The sequence below is a fragment of the Magallana gigas genome, chromosome 10, assembly GCF_963853765.1.
Source record: "Magallana gigas chromosome 10, xbMagGiga1.1, whole genome shotgun sequence".
NCBI lineage: Eukaryota > Metazoa > Mollusca > Bivalvia > Ostreida > Ostreidae > Magallana > Magallana gigas.
In genome coordinates this window covers 8,149,334-8,170,115 of record NC_088862.1, presented here as the reverse complement: position 1 = coordinate 8,170,115, position 20,782 = coordinate 8,149,334, and the positions used below count along the sequence as shown (strand labels likewise).

Here is a 20,782-nt window from a genome sequence, read left to right as displayed (position 1 = left end):
GTATTTTTTTTTTTTGGGTAACTGTATATAAGATGTGGTAAATATGCTATGCAAATAATAATACAACAGAGATGCAAGTAATCTACACATTGAAAAAAAAAGCCCAACACCAGTTTAAATAAATGATGGAGTAGCACTCTACCTTTACCTTCCTGATTTGTAATTTGAATGTCATTGTTTGAAATAATTCTACTTAAGTAAGCTAAAATGCAAACTTTTCTCTTGACCGTTTCCTAAAACATCAACAGTTGAAATAAATTAATCTTGCAGTTCCTGCAATTATATGGTTTGTCACCAAACTCTAAAAAGTGACAAGGAATGAAAAGGAATATCTTTTTTAGGGTCTTCCGTTTCCAACGGAAGACCCTCTTGTTTTTCCTCGGTTTCTTTTTATTAGGGTCTTCTATTTCCAACGGACTCTTTTGTTTTTCTTCGGTTTCTTTTTATTATTATTTTATTTTTCATTTTTTTTCTGACTCTTTCTCGGCTTTATATCTCAAACAGTTTTCATCCGATTTCCATGAAATTTTCAGAACTTTTGTAAAATTATTATGCCTCAAAGATGTTAAAGTTTCAGCATTTACGTCACTTGCGTTCAAATTTGACGGCCATTTTTAATTTTTTTAAAAGTGATTTTGTCCGGAGGATTTCTCCATAAACTTTAAAGATATCGCTTTGAAATTTTTACTGATGATATATGTATCAATTCTATGGTGTACTGGGGGGTTTAAAATTTTATTCATTGATTTTGCTCAAAACCGTAAGTAGTTCCAATTTTTGTAAATTTTTATTTTTTGAACAAAATATAATAATACTACAGTCTTATAGAAGTTGCCATGGTGAATTTAAATCTGAAATCTGTTTTAAAATCAGCGGATGCATTGCAGAGATATTGGGGATTGAAAATCGATTTTTCTGGAAATTTTGATTCCGCGTTCTTGGTTTAAAAAATAGCGTAAAGTTCAAAGTGAAATTAACTCGTACCAAAATAATTCGATTTTTGTTAAGTCTTAACCTTGACATGTTCGGGTTTTTTTGTTAACTCGTTCTTGAAATTGTGAAGGTTTTTGTTAATTCGCACTCAGAATCATTCGGATTTTGTTAAATGGTACCAAGAATTATTCGATTTTTTCTTTTTTTTCTCTAGGTTACACTTGTTATTGGTTTAAGAACTCTGTTTCTTACAGGAACATCTTGCTTTACTCTCGACATTAACGGAAGACCCACTCATTGCTCTGCAACGAGCTCTGCTCTAGTTTTTTAAGCGATTATAAAGAACGCCTTTCTAATTAGATCACAATTACAAACGAGGTTAACTTTTAGTAGGTCACTCAATAAATCAACAATGACACATGCTAATTGCTCTGCAATTTAAGGGCATGAAAGGGGAAAGGATTGGAAATTATATAAATTAAAGTCCTATCAAATTGTACAGAGAGAACAAATTTAATGCATAGAAAATATTTTTTTAAAGACGCATTTCAATATCGCCTCAATATTCAAAAGAGCACTTTACAGGATGAAAGTGCTGCGTATATATGTAGTCCTGCTTTTCTTAGTGGTCGAAAACCAAAGTCGAGTGGTTACACCGCATCAAAACTGTAGGAACAATGTGTGTTACTTTGATTTTGTCGTGGACTACAAATTCACCATGATGTGGTACAATTACACCAACTTTGATGATCCCCAGTTTCAACCTGTTGTCTTCAAAGACGGGATCTTACAACGACGAGTGACCAATGTGGTGTGTAGGGAGCAATTCATTCCACTGACCAGAGAAGGTATGACTCATCAAGAAACTCGTGTAAACATAAGAACCATTTTAACAAGAGCTTGGAATTTGGGTAGTTGTGTCAATCGGCGTTGTGGCGTAGGCCTGTCTATTTCATTGTAGGCCACTCAGTCATGGGTCTGTAAAATCAACACAATTTGTCTGGCTTTTGAGCAAAGACAGCGCAATCGTTGTATATTTCGCTTGAAACCAGCGTCATTTTTACTTGTTTTGACGCATGAAAGAGATAGTTACATCCTACCAAACGTCCAAGGCCTTGTTAAAGGGACTTAGACACGATTTATTTATTTTTTCATTTTCAATGTTTTTAATGACAAATATGAAAGTTGATAATGTTAATATGTCAAAATTTGAAAATCAAATATCAAGTTATGGGCAAGATACCGGGTTCAAAATTCTTTGTTTTGTAAACAAAGCTCGAATATTGTCATTGTTGCATGCGTGTTGTAATGGTGTAAGTTTCAATCAAATGTAACTTTCGTTTGCTGATAATAGTATATATGAAGATATTGATTTAGTTTAAATAGTTTTTTACATGTCATTTTGTCTAAGAAATGGTAATTCTCTACATTACATTTTTGTAAACATCTATAAGACTCGAGCTTTGTTTACATAACAATCAATTCTTACCTCTGTATCTCGCTTGTAACTTGACTTTAACATTCAATATTTTGGTCAATCATTTTAAATGCAACAGTTAACCATTTTATACATAAAAAATAAAAATAAAAATTTTGATCTCAAATTGTGCCAAAGGCCATGTTAAAATTGTTCTATTTATATTTGTAATGTATTCGTATCAAACTAACATCAACATAAGAATAAAGAAAGCCTATGTCTTTAATTATGCTTTAAATGGCAGAAATGATCAAAACAGTTATAGTAAAAATATAGCTCAGGCCTCGCCGTCACCAACTGTCCTCAAGTCAATCCTCAGCCTTAGGTCTGAGTACTGACCTCTGTATGCACTTTTCTTTAGAAGATTTTAGTTGAGGTATGTGTTGAGTGATTTGAAAACTTTGGTGAGGGTGGAGCCAGGAGTTATTTACTTATATTTGGGGCGTCTCTATGTTTTCGGTCATTCTATAAAGATACAATATAGTTTGGTCTTCATGTCTTGTCAGTGGATTAAAGGAATAGAGTGTTTGGAATTATAATGCCTTTATTCGCTTTTACCAATTATTATAGTTTAAATACAGGACCCAGGATCATGAAGCAATCTCAGTCACAGTTTGTACACTGTCCTCATATGTCTGATAAAAACTGATATGTTATTAAGGTGTCCTATTATAACGTGTTAATCACAAATCATACTCGTTTTTATGATAAACATTCATTTTATGACTGACATTTTGACCTTAGTCTGAAATTGCTTAATGATCCCGAGGCCTAGCTCAAGGATCATGAAGCAATTTTATACTTTATCAAGTAAAAAACTGTAAACTGTGTTAATGTCTCTTGATGAAAAACACTGACGAAATTCAAATGCTATTAAAGGTGTCTTGGTATAAAGTTTTTAATTACACATTTCAATCGTCATATCACGATAAACAATACTTTTATACCTGACTGAAAAATGACTTAAGTCTCAAATTGCTTCATGATCCCGATGCAAGATCTCTATAATAGTGCATTAATTGCGCTATTAAAGAGGTCTGTATTTTAAAAAGATTGAATTTATTACTTAACTGTTACATGTATATGAATCTGAGAACTAAAATAAATAAAGTTATGACAATATAAGATTCTTGGATGTATGTAATAGTAATTGTATACAACGAGTAGAAAGGCCAATAATTCTGCGAAAAGGAAACGTTGTTTATAAGTGATATGTTTGCTGAAATTAAGGTTTACTGCAAAAACGGAAGATTAAATAACAATTTTATTCCAAACATATTGCATTTCTCTTTCATATACATGAATTATTTGATTAACAACGACAATTCTGGAAATTCTATTTTAACAAAGTTTTATTTATTATTTTGTTCTAGAGAATGATAAATGCAAAATTATACTTCTTGAGTCATTAAACCTGCTTTCAAATAGATTTTGCCCTAAATTAACATCAGTCTTTGAAATGGCATATGACCTCTTTAATGGAATAAATATCTTCCTTGAAAAACTGAAAGAATTGTTATTATTTTGTTTTAATAACCTTGCAATTTAATGCTTAAAGCTGCATGGTCCGATTTTTTCGCTATTGCAGTATCAAATAATTTTTCCATACAAACCAATTATCTTTGAAAGTTATATACGTTTGCCTATTAATACCAGCAAAATCGGCCTCCTTTCAAATGAACGTTAGTGTTTAAAATTAAATACGTTCTTCATTAAATATTTTAAGAAGATGCAACAAAGTAAAAACTTCCCATTTTTTCAGCCCACGTGTGGAATGTTGTTATTCAAGGCAAGAAAAAATGGTGATTAGTGTTTATCATTTGTAGAACCGCCTTGAAGCTATTAGCATTTTAAACCCACGTCTAGCTTTTTCACATTCGTGACTAAATCACTTGATCTTTTTGGTATTTTGATATGTTCAAGCCATACTTCGTGGATCGGTTAAATTTCAAATGAATCACTTCTGGTACTACCTGATTAGTTATCAAGATCTGATTGGTTTGTTTGAAATATTTCCCTCCTTTTATAAACCTTATTGCTGCAATGATATGCAAATTTGATATGGTTTGTGATGTAGATATAATGCATGCATATTATCATATCATATTAAGGATTACGTTTACTTAGGGGCGAAAAAAAATCCACTAATAGGAACGAAAAACTACTTATTCTACATTGTAGCCCCACTATTGTGGTGCTATTTTTCACTTTCAAATAACTAGGTCAATGACCTACTTTTTCTGCTAGTGACCTCTGAATGTTTTTTGAAATTTTTTTCAAAATTTGTCAAAATTGTCCACCATTTTCAAGGTTTTCTTTATTTTGTAATTATTAGAAATAATAAAACAGTTTGTAGGTTGGGATATGATAAAATACGAATAGCTTTACTAATTTTATATTTGACTGAATCGTTTTCAGTGCATATTTTATGTTTAATTTAGTCCGAATTTCCTCTATCAATTTTCAAAATTGTACCCATTTTTGATCGAGTTTTACAAAAAAACTGACTAATAGGAGCTCCAAACCATTGATTGCCTAAAACTGTTTTTGTTGTCTGTATTATGATGACATAAACATTATGTAAGGTCAATGATCAAAATTTCGAGATATTTTATCTTAAATCAATTTTATGTATTTTAAAGATTTTTTCCAATCGCGTGCCAGCCAGTGATATAAATTTATAGACGAGTAAATACAACCATAAAATATGTAAAATGATATGAAAAAACATAGAGAAACTTAACATTTGCAATTACATTGCAACAGAAAGTTTTTAAGAGAAAAAATGAAAATAAAAAACTTAGTCCGAATTTCCTCTGTTTTAATATTAATCTACCTTTGTCGGAGCATATCTTCCTCAAATAAACAAATCATGGATATCAATATCGATATTATAGCATTGAATCATTATTTTTTTAAGTATACACTCTCATAACTGCCGCGGTGTGTGCATACAAATTGAGTAACGCGCGTTAGCGCGTTATGAAAATTTGTATGCACACACCGCGGCAGTTATGAGAGTGTATACTTAAAAAAATAATGATTTAATGCTTATATTTACATTTTTTAACTTCTTGCCTTGTCTGCAAATGTGAATTATACCTTAAAATTTCGATCTTATCCTAAGGGTAAGTTAACATTAATGAAAGAGCCACAGTAACAGCCACAAGCGTGAGCTTTGATTTTCGCTTGTGACGTTGCAGTTTACAGCGTTCAACGTTTGTGACGTCATAATAAAACTCGTCAATTTGACCTTTGACTACTTGTTGCATTTAGAGGCATTTGAAGATCACAGAATTTAATGGAAAAACACAGTAGAATGTAAATATTTGTTAATAACGTTGTTATTGTGTGTTTTTAAAACAACTTTGGACTACAGATATTGAACTTTGTAAAAATATTTTTTGAAATCTCAAACCCTGAGTAAACGTCATCCTTAACATTTTTATACCAGAACCATCAAAGTTTCGAAATGTCTCAATCTACAGTTTTTAAAGTACTCTCTACAATATGATAAAATTTGATTTGTTTAAAGACATGTAGTCGGTGCTAGTAAGTCCTTGCATTATTTCTATTTGTCTCTTTAAATTGAATTTAAATGGTTGTCCTTTAAACACAATATCAACTTTATAATTTTCTACATGTAACCCAGGCAGTAGACAGAACACCAGTGAGGGTCATACAATGTATTTATTCAATATATACGAAAAACCTGAAACATACAACATTGACTCATTTGACAATTATCTCAGAATACGGTACAATAACTTGGATAAAGATTATTTAATATATAGCATGGAATTGTTAAATTATAAACATAGAATATATTTATAAGTAATAAATTACACAAGAATTACCAGACACCGGCAGCTAATCGCAGACAAAGCTTGCGCTTAATCTTCATGCAGGTCTGTCCCCTCTCAAGGCAAGACAAAGTGTGCGCGGGCCTGGTTAGTTAGGCGGGAATATTGGTTAGTAGAAGTTAAATTTAGAATGTTGTCAGACAGGTCAAACGGGTAGTCGAATGGTCAAATAAAAATAAACAATTACACGTGGACAATCTCACCTGGAGATGTAAATAAAACACACACACATGCACACAGAAACAATTACGTTTACAAATAGACAAACATTATATATTAATTACTTACACTGGTTACATACACTTAACAAGTAAATTTGATTTGTATTTTTATAACAGACAACTACGCTAGAAAATGTAAGACCATTCATTTTAAATGCAATGTCTGTTCTTCATACACAAGATCAGCTTAAGTTTACTATTTTCTACACGCACTGTTCTCTGATTCTTTGACAGAGCTAAGGGACGACGTAAGTACAGGCGACGGACGGTATAAACTGGTGTATTCCATCAACGGGGAAATCCCATCACCAAACATTGTTGTATTTGAAGACCAGATTGTAAGAAAATCTTTGAGTATATTCACATACTTAGTACATACATCGTTTTATATTCAACAATTGAATTGAAAGCCACTTGGTCTTCTGAATGTAATACGTTATGTTTTCATAAATCTTGTTTTTCAATAATTACTTTAATCTTAAATAAAATCAAAGTTTTGAATTTTGCCTTAACTAAACAAATGTACATGTGAACTTTAAAAGAAGAAGAAAGAAACTCGAATATGAATTGAAATATGTTTATAAAACCATATTACTCACGTTTATAGGTATCTGTCAACGTCTACAACAAACTAGAGGTGGAGGGTGTAGCAATTCATTGGCATGGTATGTTACATCGAGGCACACCATGGATGGATGGGTCCAGCATGATATCACACTGCCCAATACTTCCGGGGCAAACGTTTGAATATAGGTTGGTATCGTTTAAAATTCTAGTAAATAACTTGACTTTGTTTTGCCAGTTGAGATTTGAAGAACTCAACAGGGCGTATGCATTTTGAAAGTTAGGGTAGTTGAAAGCATAACTTATCAAACATTTCAACTTTTCAGATTTTTGAATTGATATACTAGTACTATTGAACATATTATGTTTAAAGATTATATACAGAAAACCTTAAAAAACCACTTGAAATATTGCAAAATGATCTTTCTGTAAATAAATTTACATTAGTTCAAACTTCATCTCTTTACCAAAACGTTAGCAGACAGACAGACAGACAGACATTCTTTATTTCCTCTATAAGTTAGAGATTAAATCCATCAAACAAGTGTTTGGTGCAATGTGTTTTCAATAAATAGTGCTGAAATTTCAAGCATAAAATTATCACGAACACATATATACAATTACTTTAATACAGAACACAATCAATGTTCAAATATCATGGAGTGTTCATCTTGAATCGCACATATTTTAAACAAAAAAACGTTACAAGAGTGCTCGCATGTCCTTTATCATCACTGTGATGCCTTCCGAAACTGAAAGCATATAGCTTGCCCACTCCTCCTCTGGAATGACGTCGTCGTCCTTCGATCCGAGAATAGTACCAACTATTACGCTGTCCGAGTTGTATGTCAACTTGACATATGTATTTACAGTCAACGAATTTACTATAAGATGCATAAGATACTCGCGACTTTTATATAGGACAGGACAGTCTAGAATAAAATGCTGTACTATATCGTTTACTTTCCTTTTACAGAGCTTACACGACACTTCCTCTGTTTCATATGTAAAAGAAAAGTTGATTAATTCAAATAATTTCCAAGTATATTCCGGATGCTGAAGGCTCAATGACCAGAGTGGATGAGGTTCAATATATTTATGTACTTCGGCAAAGCGACTAAGTTCTGGTCGACTTTTCAAAGATTCTCTCCATTCGTCCTGAGAAGAAATACGAATGAGAGTGTCGATGTATTGGTTCCAACTTGACTTTGAAGGTGTTTCCCTGTTACGGATATAATCATGGAAGAAGTAATCAATTTTATAGTTTTTCATGGTTCTATAGATACAATTAACGAACCCACGTTTCTTTTTGGGCGTGTCTACCGAGTATGTACACAATCTTGCAATGAACAATTTTTTAAAAAACAACGAGTAACTAGATCTGCAGAGCCGATTCCAGAAAAGTAGTTGAAGTTTTTGAACCGTCTTTTCCATTTTGATAAGACCTAGTGAGTAAATAGTGCACGCAGAGGGAGATTGCTGATCAAAACCTTGAATCCTGCGTGCAGCAAATCTTTGTAAGATTTCAAGGTTTTCCAAAGATTTTTTAGATATATCTGTCCATAATTCACAGCCATAAAGGACTGCTGGTGCAACAACAGTTTTCCACATTTTGCAGCTCAGGATCGGGTTCATGCCATGCTTGTGCACTCCTATGTTTATAAGAGAGTTCATTATTTTTCGCCCTTTACAGCATGAACGCGAAATGGCACTTGCACATGAAAGTTTGTTAGTAATTGTCACCCCGGCGTAAATGTTTTCGTCTGTGATATCAATAGGCGAGTTTTTGTTCCCTAAGAGGAATATGTTTTCAGTGGCAGGTTTTCTACGGTTGCGTTTGGACGTAAAATATATAATGCAGCTTTTCAAAGGGTTATATTTCAACCGCCATTTTGACGCATAATCAACTACGACATTTAGTTGCTTTTGCATTGTAGTTTGAGTATTTGAGATAAGTGATGTGTCATCGGCGAGAATAACACAAGGAACATGTAGATCGCAAATATGTGGACCAATGTTGAGACGATCTAGCTCAAGAATGAGGCCATCTATCATTAAAAGAAAGAACCAAGAGGAAAGAACCCTGCCTTGTCCAACTCCTTGTCTCATGGTATAATTGCTTGACATTTTCCCCTCGTAAAAAATACAGGAAGTCATATTCTGAAATGAGTCAACAAGCAAGCGCCATCCTTTTCCATGTATCCCAATATGAAACAGTTTGTAGAATAAGCCGGCGTGCCACACACTGTTAAAAGCTTTTTCGTTATCTAAAAAAGCTACATAAACATCCGAGTCTCTTTCTAGATAATGATTAACAGTTTCAGATAAGACAAACGCTGCCGTTATACTGCCACACCCTGGTCTAAACCCTTGCTGTAGAGGGTGCGGAAATGCTATTTCACTGCTGTAGTTCTGCAATCTAGTGTACAATATATTTTCAAAGAGTTTCTGCAGAAAAGTTGAGAGGGAGACATTTGTATTGACAAACATGTTTATTAATAGATGCTATTAAAAAGGGAAACATATTTACAAATCATATAGTTTAAAAGTTATTTATTCCTGAGTTTAAAATTTATATTAAAAAGACTTAGAAAAATACAGTCATAATTGTATGATTGAGAAAAAGCTTTCGTTTTGGTAAGACATACCAACGTACACCATTATGAAAAACAATTAAAAAATAATATAATAATATTAATAAGGTTGAAAAAGATATCCATGAATCTGTTATCGTTAAAATATATAAATAGATTCCCAGATTACGTAGCCGACTTTGTTACAGGTTTGTTGCGTCCCCAGCAGGAACACATTGGTATCATGGTCATGTTCATAGCTTGAGGTCAGATGGTCTTGCAGGTGCTTTCATCGTACTGCCCAGGATTCGACCACCTTTAGTAACAATTTCATACTCTTAATCAATTTTTGAACACTTACAGTAGTTATTTGTCTCTTTGAAAGTTTGTCTACAAGATTAATCATTTCTAAATACAGGTTATGCCATCAGAAATAATTCCTGCCGTAGACGCCGAGTTCACTGCTGTACTTGTCGATTGGTTAAGGACTTCAGCAGTCGAGAAACTTCAAGCAGTTAGAGGCGGATTCGCATTGTAAGTCAAACTAGTGACTTACCGTATACATGTTTATTTCTCCCTACATTATTTCCGCCCCTTTTAAATTTGCAAATAGACTCTCTTCGTCTGGAATTCGCCCAGGCACAAGAATAAATACTCTTTCTAATTAATAACAATTATTTGAAATCCGTCTAGTCGTAAACTTGACCACATACAACGGGCTTGAAGGGGTTGAAATTTAAACGCGGGCAAATATTTCCATAAATGTAGTATTAGAATATATATTTTTGTTCGTGGAACAAACTGCCCCTAATAACTTTTGTTTGAACATATTTTATAGCACAATCATATACAAATACTTTGAACACAAGTTCTTACAACTGACGAGGGCCTTGCTAATTACTTAATCCTTTTTAATAAATGCTTTTTGAAATGAGTCATTTGTCATATCAAAAACGGCACTTTGCACACGGTGTCAAATGTTCAGTTTAGTCCACATGTTGTTTTATGATAGGAAAAGTTAAAATTAAGAAATTAATGATGGCAAAACAAATATAGATATGATTAATCTAGCTTTTCATCAAAATATATACATGTAATGTTTATTATTCAGAAAAGCTTGCAATTGATTATTCATTAAAAATATTATTTGCAAAAATGATTGCAATCTAAATCTTTTGTAAAAAGTAAAATCAATATTAGACAGACAACCCGAAAAAAAATTTGTCGTTTAAAAGGTTATTGTCTTAAAGCAAAAGAAAAAAACCCCATATTTTATATATTAATATATTTTTTTACTTGTCATATCAGATATTTTAGAAGGCTTGATGGCAGTGGCCATATTGGGACAACATTGATCTTCTTGAAAAAAAAGCTCTTCAGAAATATATACACAAATTCAAATTCAATTTCTAAAGCCAATATGCATGTATTATCAATTTTCCTTTATAAAATAAAAGTTTACAGCTAACAAAATCATTTTTAAAAGAATTTAAAGGTAGATTTGTTGGTTAATTTGTTGTCCCCAAGGTTCCTCAAATGCAAAAACAATAACTTCTCGATATTGTTTTCAAATGCTCATTTGATGACGTGTTTCCACTGGTCTATATTTTTGATGGTCTGATTTGTTTTTAGTTCGGTAGAAAAAAATATGATCTTTTGTTTTTTAGAGAAACATCTCTCAGGAAATTTTTTTAAAAAGAGTTAAACATTTGCGGTTCTAAACTAAACAATGTGTTCCATTTGTAAATAAAAGCTTCATAAAAGCCTTTGCAAATGAAAGTTTTAATGTCTAAAATATGTGTATTTCTTTTATTTTCAAAATTACAGTTTTGATGAATATGATAGCCAGTGCGTGCCACTCCCCACTAACTATGATGGTTCCACCTTTTTAACACGTCTAAATATTGGCCTTGTCAATGGAAAAGGTATAGACAAAAATTACTTTTCACTTTTGTTTTTAAAAAACATTTGAAAAAATGAAAAAAAATTTTTGCTAAGGATGACATACAATAATTATTATAGTTTCTTTTAAAAATTGTATTAAAAAAGGTAGCGTGTTACTTTCACTAGGAAAAGTACCTGTGTTTTTCAGAATAACGAAAATTGATGTAAATTAATCTGATGAAAAGACATGTATCATGTTGTAAAAAAATATTTGTACTGATTGATATCAGCATAAATATTTTGTATTTTTTCTTTGAACATTTGATTTTCAGCAGTGTTCGTTATCACCAAATGTCATTTTATCATTAACACTAGTTACTATTTTGCGCCCATGATATTAATATTATACGTTATAAATACATGTGCTAAAAGCGTTCTGTTTAAATATATTTAAATTATTGCAGGCCAAAAGTTTATCAATGGAAATCCGAATTTACCCGAGAGGGAATACTTACCTTTGGAAACGTTTAGAGTGAGGCCAAATCGATACTATAGATTCAGAACAATCAACGCGGGATTTAATATAGCATTTGAGATTTCTGTTGATGACGTAAGAAAATATTTTTAATGGTAAAATACGATATATATTTAAAAGTTTAAACTCAAAACAACCTGTTTTAACAACACTTATGTGAGTTATATTCAACAATAATCTTGATTTTGAATGTGAAAAAACATATATTTTATCCATCAAAGATATATTTTAATAAAAATTTAAGAAAAATAATGCAAGTTCAAAGGTGGCATTTTAAACCCGTCTAAGCTGCATGCCTAAAAAAAATCAAATATGTTATATGATAGACATTTGCGTAAGGAGTTTATAATCACCGTTGTTATTAATGTATCTCACCTATCAGGTGAAAATAAATTTTTACAGGAAAATATTTTTTTCCAAAGGAAAAACAATTTTCCTTTAGAATATTTGAGATTTCCTACCGGAATAAAAGAACTTCCTATTAGAATTAAAATTCTGACAGGATTGGAATAAAATTCCGATATAATTTTAAAATCTGAGTAACTCCCAATTTTTTTTTATAGGAAAACTACATGTCTGAATCGAATTCCTGCAGGGAATACTTTCCATATATTGACAATTCAATTATTATACGATTTTAGAAAATCCTGTAGCATTTGTAGTATTTCCTGTAGGAAAGTTATTTCTCCTATAGGAGTTATTATTTTCCTATGGGATACTATTTTTTAAATAGTCAATACCTCACCTGTCAGGTGAGACACACTATAACCAAAAGTGGCTATATTCTTTCCAGACACTTTTTTTTATACATATGGATTTGTACGATACAACATCTTAGGCGGGTGCAAAAACGCCGCATTGGCACTGGCATAACTATCCGGCACAGTGCTTTAAAAGGAACTAGAATATCATACTCATCATATAGTTGTTAAAATCCAAGTGTTCTGGTGACTAATTGACTATCATAATAGTCGTGTTTAAAACATATGATCAAGAGCTACATGTATACCAATACAAATTGAATACACTATTTTAATGTCTCTGATCCAGTGCTTATTCTTTATTCATAAAATGTTAATGTTTGTTTTCAATCTATTTAGCATATGTTAATCATTGTTGCATTCGATGGGAACGATGTAGAACCTTATAAAACTGACATCGTTGTGCTTCAACCCGGAGAAAGAGTGGATTTCATTATATTTACCAACAGACCTATAGACAATTACGGTATTAATATCTTTTCAACTGCTACTAGTGTCGGCAGGGTGAGTTTTATCTTTATAAACCATTCATAAGATTATGAATTACACTCGTGGATAGAGAGAGAGAGAGAGAGAGAGAGAGAGAGTGTTGGTTGACTGAAAATCCTTTTTAAAATAGTCTATTTAAGGACTAGTGCTCCAACCGTATAAAGTAATGTTCCTTTGCTCAGTGCCAGAAAGCATATTAATAAACATAGATGTAATGAATTACACTTATTTTTAAGAATTGGTTCAATGATAAACCTTACTTATATTTCATTGCTTTGTATCCAGAGAAAATATACATGGTGAATGATCATATAAGTTATTGTTGAAGGATTGATTTGTTTCTTTTTATTTCACTGGGCATCTTTTGATCCATTCAACCCATTTTTTTTAATTATGGCAACCTTCTTATTTTTTAGCAACCTGTACCGTTTCGTGACCGTACCTACGCTATATTGAATTACCAAGGAGTAGAAGAGACCAGAATACCGATCATCAGACAGAGAGATTGTACTCAAACTAGACCATGCTTAGCTGTCAATCAGATATTTGGGTATGAAATATAATTTGGAGACTTATTGAGTATGTTCAATCGAAATATTGTAATCACACAGTCTAAACACTTGCTACTTAATTTCAAACTATATAACTATAAACTGCACTATGTAATATGTACTATGTAATATATACTAAACTATACTATGCGTAGCTGTTAATCAGCTATTTGAGTATAAATATGAATTGAAGACATGTTCAGTCTAGATACCGAAATCACCAGTCTACGCTACAAACACTTGTTATCTAATTTCAAACTATATATCTATATCGAGCACTGAATGTTTTATTTATAAGCATGTTCTACGTATTGACTGGTCGTTATCTGACGAAACACATTTTACATTAATAAACATACTGAATACGAAAATTATAAAATCTATATTTACCTAAAAACATTCATTTTAAAGTACTGTACACCTACTACATTTGGCTCTGTATTCTATATAGCGTTTTGGTGAAATGTGGCTTCCGCTAAATCATGTACATCGCTAAATGCCATGCATACATTTTTTATACAAAAAGTCACATTTAGGAATGCACTAATTAAAATCCACACCAACTGGTTCAAAAACTAATTTCCGCCAAATATCGTGCACGCTAAATAAAATGCGTTTACAGTAAAGCATACATTTACAATTTTTGCTTACTATGTGTGAAACGGCAGACAAAAAGATAAAAATGTCATACACGGATGTAGACATTACAAACACCTACTCATTCACACGGCAGTGCACATTTGAAATAAAGTTGTACAATATATCTGACCCGTTTTTGTTACGTCTAATTCAGCCTTTACCCTGCCGGTGTCAACATCATTGGTATACCACTGACAAGACTTAGATCCACCCAATGGACTTTAAAGAAAACGCCAGTTCCAATCGTTCATCCTGGGAGGCGGAAGCAACTGTTTTTCCTGAATTTTAATATCGAGCGTACTGTTTCTAATAATTTAGCTTTTTCATTACATATGGTTTTAAAACATCAATAATTTAAACATCCTTTAGAAACGCAAACTATTGCACATTATTTATGTATAATGTTTTAAGACTTTTGATTTATTGCAAAACAACTTTTTCCCTATCATATATCATCAATGCACAATACCTACACGTATGCATTTCTATGTTTTCTTAATGTATTCGATAACTCCGATATATATCATTTAAGCTGGACGGGGACCACAGATAAATGGAATTCAGTTTGTCAGGCCAACCTCGGCACTTCAGGTTTGTGTAAATATGGAATATTGTTTAGCGTATGTTTTAAAATGAGATTGCAAACGAGCTTTATATTCCAATTTGAAGATTAAAAGTATTGCTGAAACAACTCATTATCTAACTTTTATATTCATGTTTCCGAGAAAGAGACCCTTTTCTACTTTTCTAATAATTTGATGTCATTTTGATATTTTTCCTCACTTGTGAGGGTGAAATAGATTTTTTTTCAATCACCCTTTAGTAGTCACCGTATCAACATTTATAGAAAAAAAACATGAAAGTATTTTGTCATTGAAAATTTTCGCATTTTAAAATTTCTACCAAATATAATATGGGACATTTTATCCCCTTTTTGCAGACGTATCCTGGTCCCGGCGCCACTACACCTTGTGGACCCGACACCTGTACAGGGACCCGCTGTTCTTGTACTCACACCCTCAAACTAGATCTTGGAAACGTGATAGAAATGGTCATATTCTCCTTTGGTAAGACAATGATTTCATAAACGTGAAAGATTCTATTACATGTTACGAATTGAATTTAAAAAAAATCGAATAACGATGATAATTACTGGATATAAGCAGTCAACGATAATTTGAAATGGTTTTTCGATTTTACAGAAAAAAGTGTAAGCTCTTCAACAAATATAAGATGTTGTTTTGTTTAACTTTGCATTTTTAAAAAAAAATTAAATAGATAAACAATGTTCATAATAGTGTAGGTTAAGGACATTACGCTAATACTTTGGATATAATTTTCTTTAAGGTGATATAAAAACTACACATCCTGCCCATTTGCATGGTCATCAATTCCATGTCCTTAAGATAGGCTATCCACCTTTTGACTCAATAACAGGAAATTCTACTGGTTTTAATCCGGACATTCGATGCTTGAATGAAGACTGTTCAAGAGGCACATGGGCGGATCCAACCTGGATTAACGGACCAGTTCCAGGCGTTAATCTTGTTGACCCGCCTCTCAAAGACGTAGTGAACATTCCGGCTAATGGATATGTCATTATTCGTTTTATGGCGGATAACCCTGGTATATTTATGTTAAATCCTTCTCCATGTTTGATAAAAATAAATTTAATTTTTATTTTACCACTAACTACAATTTAACCTTTAAACATTGCTTTTTTGCATTAAAATGATAATGCGAAAAAAAAACAACTTGTTTAGGCGCCGCTCCTAAACCGTGACTGCTATAATTTTGTTTTGGAGCTCGTTATCTCAAATCGAATCTGTTTGATAAAATCAATTATATCAAACTTTTATTCAAAATCTCATTTCTGGTAGAAAGTGTCAGGTTTATTTAATGAACTAATCTGCTGGGATTGGTAGATATATTGTCTGATTTTAGATATCAAAAATTATATTTTTAACATACTTTTCAAAATAAACACAATCAAATGTAGATAAATATTCACTGGTCGTTCAAAGACTGTAACCTGATCAGATATCGATATCCAAGTACTAGTATTGTACAGAACTCCCATAATAAAAAGAGTAACTAGTAGCATTTTCATTGTTTCTCAAGGATTTTGGTTCCTCCACTGCCACTTTGCTCATCATTTTTTCGGAGGGATGAGTTTGGTCATGGAAGAAGGAGAAATCCAAGACATGCCACCTGCACCACCAAACTTTCCAACGTGCAACAAATTCCGGTTTAATCCTTATCAATTTGATCAATCGCTTAGAAACCATGAACGGATTCTTGCTTTGAAAGGTCAACTTTTTATACGGGGTGCTTAACTTCTATGATTAATAAAAAATAATTGTTTGTATTTAGTGACTTTCATCCTTTCTGGAATGTATTGCTATCTTGTTACATACAACGATAGATGAATTAAAAAACAAATGAGGATGTTGCTTTTGTTTACGTTTTACAGGTATATCTCCTAGTTTACCTCGGGAGTGACATTTGCAGATCCCAGACATGCTGCAAAATTCCCTGGATTTGTAGAAAGCTTTATATTCATGAGAACATTTGTTCCTTAATGCAAGTTTTTTTGATCGTTTTTGAAAACCAAGACTGCTATTACTTTGTTTAATAGTTACATGAAATTCTAAAAAAAAAATACCTTTCATGTTTCCCCTTTTATAGATGACTAATGAAATTTACTAACTATGACAGCTGCTGTTATTTTTAGAAATATCTTATTGAATAAAATCATCAATAAATTATGTTTGGAAAATGATTTTATGGATATTCAAAATCATACCATCACATCATACATAACGAAACATAAACATTTCCCAACAATCACTTTCTTTATTGTTATATAATTTACTACGATTACACACGAGATGATTTGTTACGAGAAAGCATTTTTTGTAAAATTAGTGTAAATGAAAAAAGCTAAAATTTGTGCTCCGAAAATCATTCTTAGGTGCATGTAAAAAAAGGTTACATAAGTCTGTATTCTATTGATGCATCAAAATGAATAATAAAATTATTCTATACTAAAAACAAGAGGCCAATGGGGCCACATCGCTCACCTGAGCAACAATGGCTTTATATGGATGTTCAAAGGATATTGTGACATTTGGCCCCTCGGTAGAAAAACAAAAAAAGAATACCATAAAATAAACTGTATCTAAATTTTTACACTTATTTTCCCACACTTTATCTTTGACATTGTACCCTTATGAAATACCATTTTTACCAAAAATAAGATCCTATGCAATATATAAAACTAAATTTTTGGTAGGGGTACACTCTTAACTTCCAATTCCCATTATTTTAGTTCTCCCCCCCCCCTTCACTTTATAAAACGATCAAATTATATATGAAAATATTCATATAGGTACATATTCATTCTCAACTACATTGTACTAGCTGGTTATTGTATTTTATTAAAACAATTCCTATATGTGAAAGAGGAAAATTGTACCTCAAGGCGCTCAAATTAAAAACATTCAAAAATTTAATTTGTCTTCCGCATTATAAACGATTGTTGTTTACCAGGCGTGAACTTGTGCTACGTTTTATAACCTTACTCACTTGATCGATGAATAAGCTCGAATGAAAAATGTTGTCATGTGATATGTTAAAGGGACATGGTCACGATTTTGGTCAAATTTTATTTTTCTGTTTTTGTTATTTACAATGCTTTATGGATGAATTTCTTATGATCAGATGAAATTTGGGTGCCCGTCGATGAGTTTTTTAAAGCAAGATACAGGGCTCACAATTCTTCGTCATGTAAACAAGGTTCGTGCCCTGTTTTTGTTTACATAAGTTCAATATACCAGTAAAAAATCTTTTTCAAGAAGATTTGTCTATATTCTTATTCTTTTTAAGCATAAATAAACAGTTTGTAACGATTAACACATTCATTTTAGGTCTAAAACTGGAATTTTCACTTCAACATTCAAAGTGTAAACAAAAGCTTTGTTTACATATCGGGGAGTTGTAAGCTCTGTAACTCGCTTATAACTCAACAAATGACACTCAAATTTTGGTTGCCAATTAAAAATGCCTTACTAAAGCAATATAAACATTAAAATCGAAGAAATAATGTTTGACCAAATTCGTGCCGATGCCACTTTAAAGAGCTATTACATTTATAATAAATGCATAGGCGTCGGAACTGGGTGGAGGGGGAGGCCCCCTCCACGTTTTTTGCAAAATTAAACATAGTCGTACTGAAATCTTTTGGTTTTTTTTGCTTGTCATGATTTCTGATAAGTTCTAGCCCCCCCCCCCTTCCCCTCAACGAGCCTCGGACTACAATGTATTGACAGGCATATCGCTTTATTTTACTAAGGCCCATCCTTTATTTTCATCTTATATCAAAATCAACGTTAACAAATGGCTACAAATCAAGATGATTTTCTGCTGTAATTTTTTCTTAAGAATAGCGATAATACATTTATCCTTGAACAGTAATGTTGTAAACTCTTTTAAAGAGGTCGTTTTTATTAAATTGTGTCTGAAAAACCAACAATGTGGTCGTAGATTCATCGTATAAGGAGGGGGCCCAAAAAGTTTTTAAAGCATAAAATACTATTTGAATTCATTTTTGTTTATCATTTATTGCTGCAAAGAACAGACTGCTGTATGTAATAACGGGTTTAAACGTTAGATTTAAGATTTAGATAAAAAAATTTTTAACATCTCTAAGAACCCAGGAAAGAAAACTTGCATCAAGAGGTTTATATCAAAATTCATTCGATGTTTTTGCGGTTTAAAACATAGATTTTATGAATAGACTTTTTGCTATATCACTGACAGATTAATTTTAAAGAAATTTTAAAGAAACTGGAGGGGACAATCATTCTTCATTCCAGACGATTAACCTATTCTTAAACTCTAAACTTTTAATTTAATGTTGATTGAAGCGAGGGTTGCATTAGCTGCTGCATCTTGATCAAACATTTAGGTAAACATTTTAATTTATTTAGTTTGAAATAATAAAATTTATTTAATGTCATACTTCAGAATTATTTGCACGTTACTGAGGTCACGGACCATGTGAAAATGTTCTTCTATAGAGACAATAATCCACATATTAATTGTCATATTTCTACATTTTGGGGCCAAAAACCAAATAATATTTAAAACTGCAGTTGAGTATTGTGATGAAAATATTTGTACAAAATATTGTAGAATGTGGGTATTTACTAATTAATTAATTAAAATTAAATAATTCTAATCAATATTGACATTAACTTAAATAAAGATGACATTGCCGGAGGTCACAAAGCAGCAGTAGGTGATAACAGTAAGGGGTCAACTCGGAAAAACGCCTCTACAAAAGTAGAACAGTTGTTTGTGCATTTGTGAAAAATGTTATATTAACTTTTGTGTTTAAAAACTGGATTTTGTACATACTAACATAAAAAGAATTGACTTTATATTTAGATAAAAAATAATTGATTTTTTTTTAAAGAAAAACTAGAACTATTATTGTTAGATAATGTTAAATTCCCTCGCTTCATAAGTGTTTATGTTTTAAAATTTTTTTGTCAGCGAACAACATTAAGATGCAGACAGAGAGCCTAATAGCCACGTTTCTTTGCTCTGCATGATGTATTTAATTGACGATGTCATTCAAATCTAGAACAAAAAGATTTCTATTGGTTGTGATCATTCTTCCTTGTGCTTTAAACCAATTTTTTATTTTTAGAATTTTAACATTTTTTGAATCTTTGAAACTGAAAAAAGAAGATGAATAGATCTCAATCTTTTAACTTATAGAAAAAAAAATCCACTTAGAGGTAAATGAATATAACTGTCCAAGAACATCTTTGTGGTATTTTTATTCGTGCTTCCTCATTGAATATGTTTAAAGAAATTAACAGATATATACATGTTCTTAATTAATTTAAGAAATATTAACACTACAATATATATACTATTTTCTACTGCATGATTACAAAATATGATTTTATTTAATGGCAGTATTGTTTGAAAGTGTTTTTATTGGTCGACGTCAAAAGCTAATGCAAACTTTGTTGAAATCTAAAAATTTGAGCTTACACGACGAATAAAGTTTCCATTTTCGATTCTGGGATCGGGATGCTGTTTGCTACAATATAGGTTGTATGTTAAGAATCGTCATGCACTGCGACTTACATCAGCGGGCGTCACAAAGCACGCAAGATCTGAATCTGACGCATTGTCTCGCAGGATCATTTAGGATATTGGTAACACTTAGGCTGCATATACAACTATCATCAGAAGAAACGCAATTTAACAGATG

At 31.8% G+C, this 20,782-nt stretch overlaps 1 protein-coding gene across 1 annotated transcript; it reads left to right on the top strand.

Annotated features, from left to right (window-relative positions):
- The first annotated feature begins 1,214 nt into the window (after nt 1-1,214).
- On the top strand, nt 1,215-17,101 carry LOC105347657 (uncharacterized). The gene is made up of 15 exons (XM_066073847.1): nt 1,215-1,781; nt 6,729-6,832; nt 7,102-7,247; nt 9,841-9,952; nt 10,050-10,165; nt 11,459-11,556; nt 11,980-12,125; nt 13,151-13,315; nt 13,717-13,850; nt 14,645-14,787; nt 15,023-15,081; nt 15,431-15,557; nt 15,838-16,116; nt 16,612-16,800; nt 16,964-17,101. The coding sequence occupies exons 1-15, from the start codon at nt 1,520-1,522 to the stop codon at nt 16,990-16,992; spliced, it is 2,109 nt and encodes a 702-aa protein (XP_065929919.1). The 5' UTR covers nt 1,215-1,519; the 3' UTR covers nt 16,993-17,101.
- Nucleotides 17,102-20,782: the final 3,681 nt, after the last annotated feature.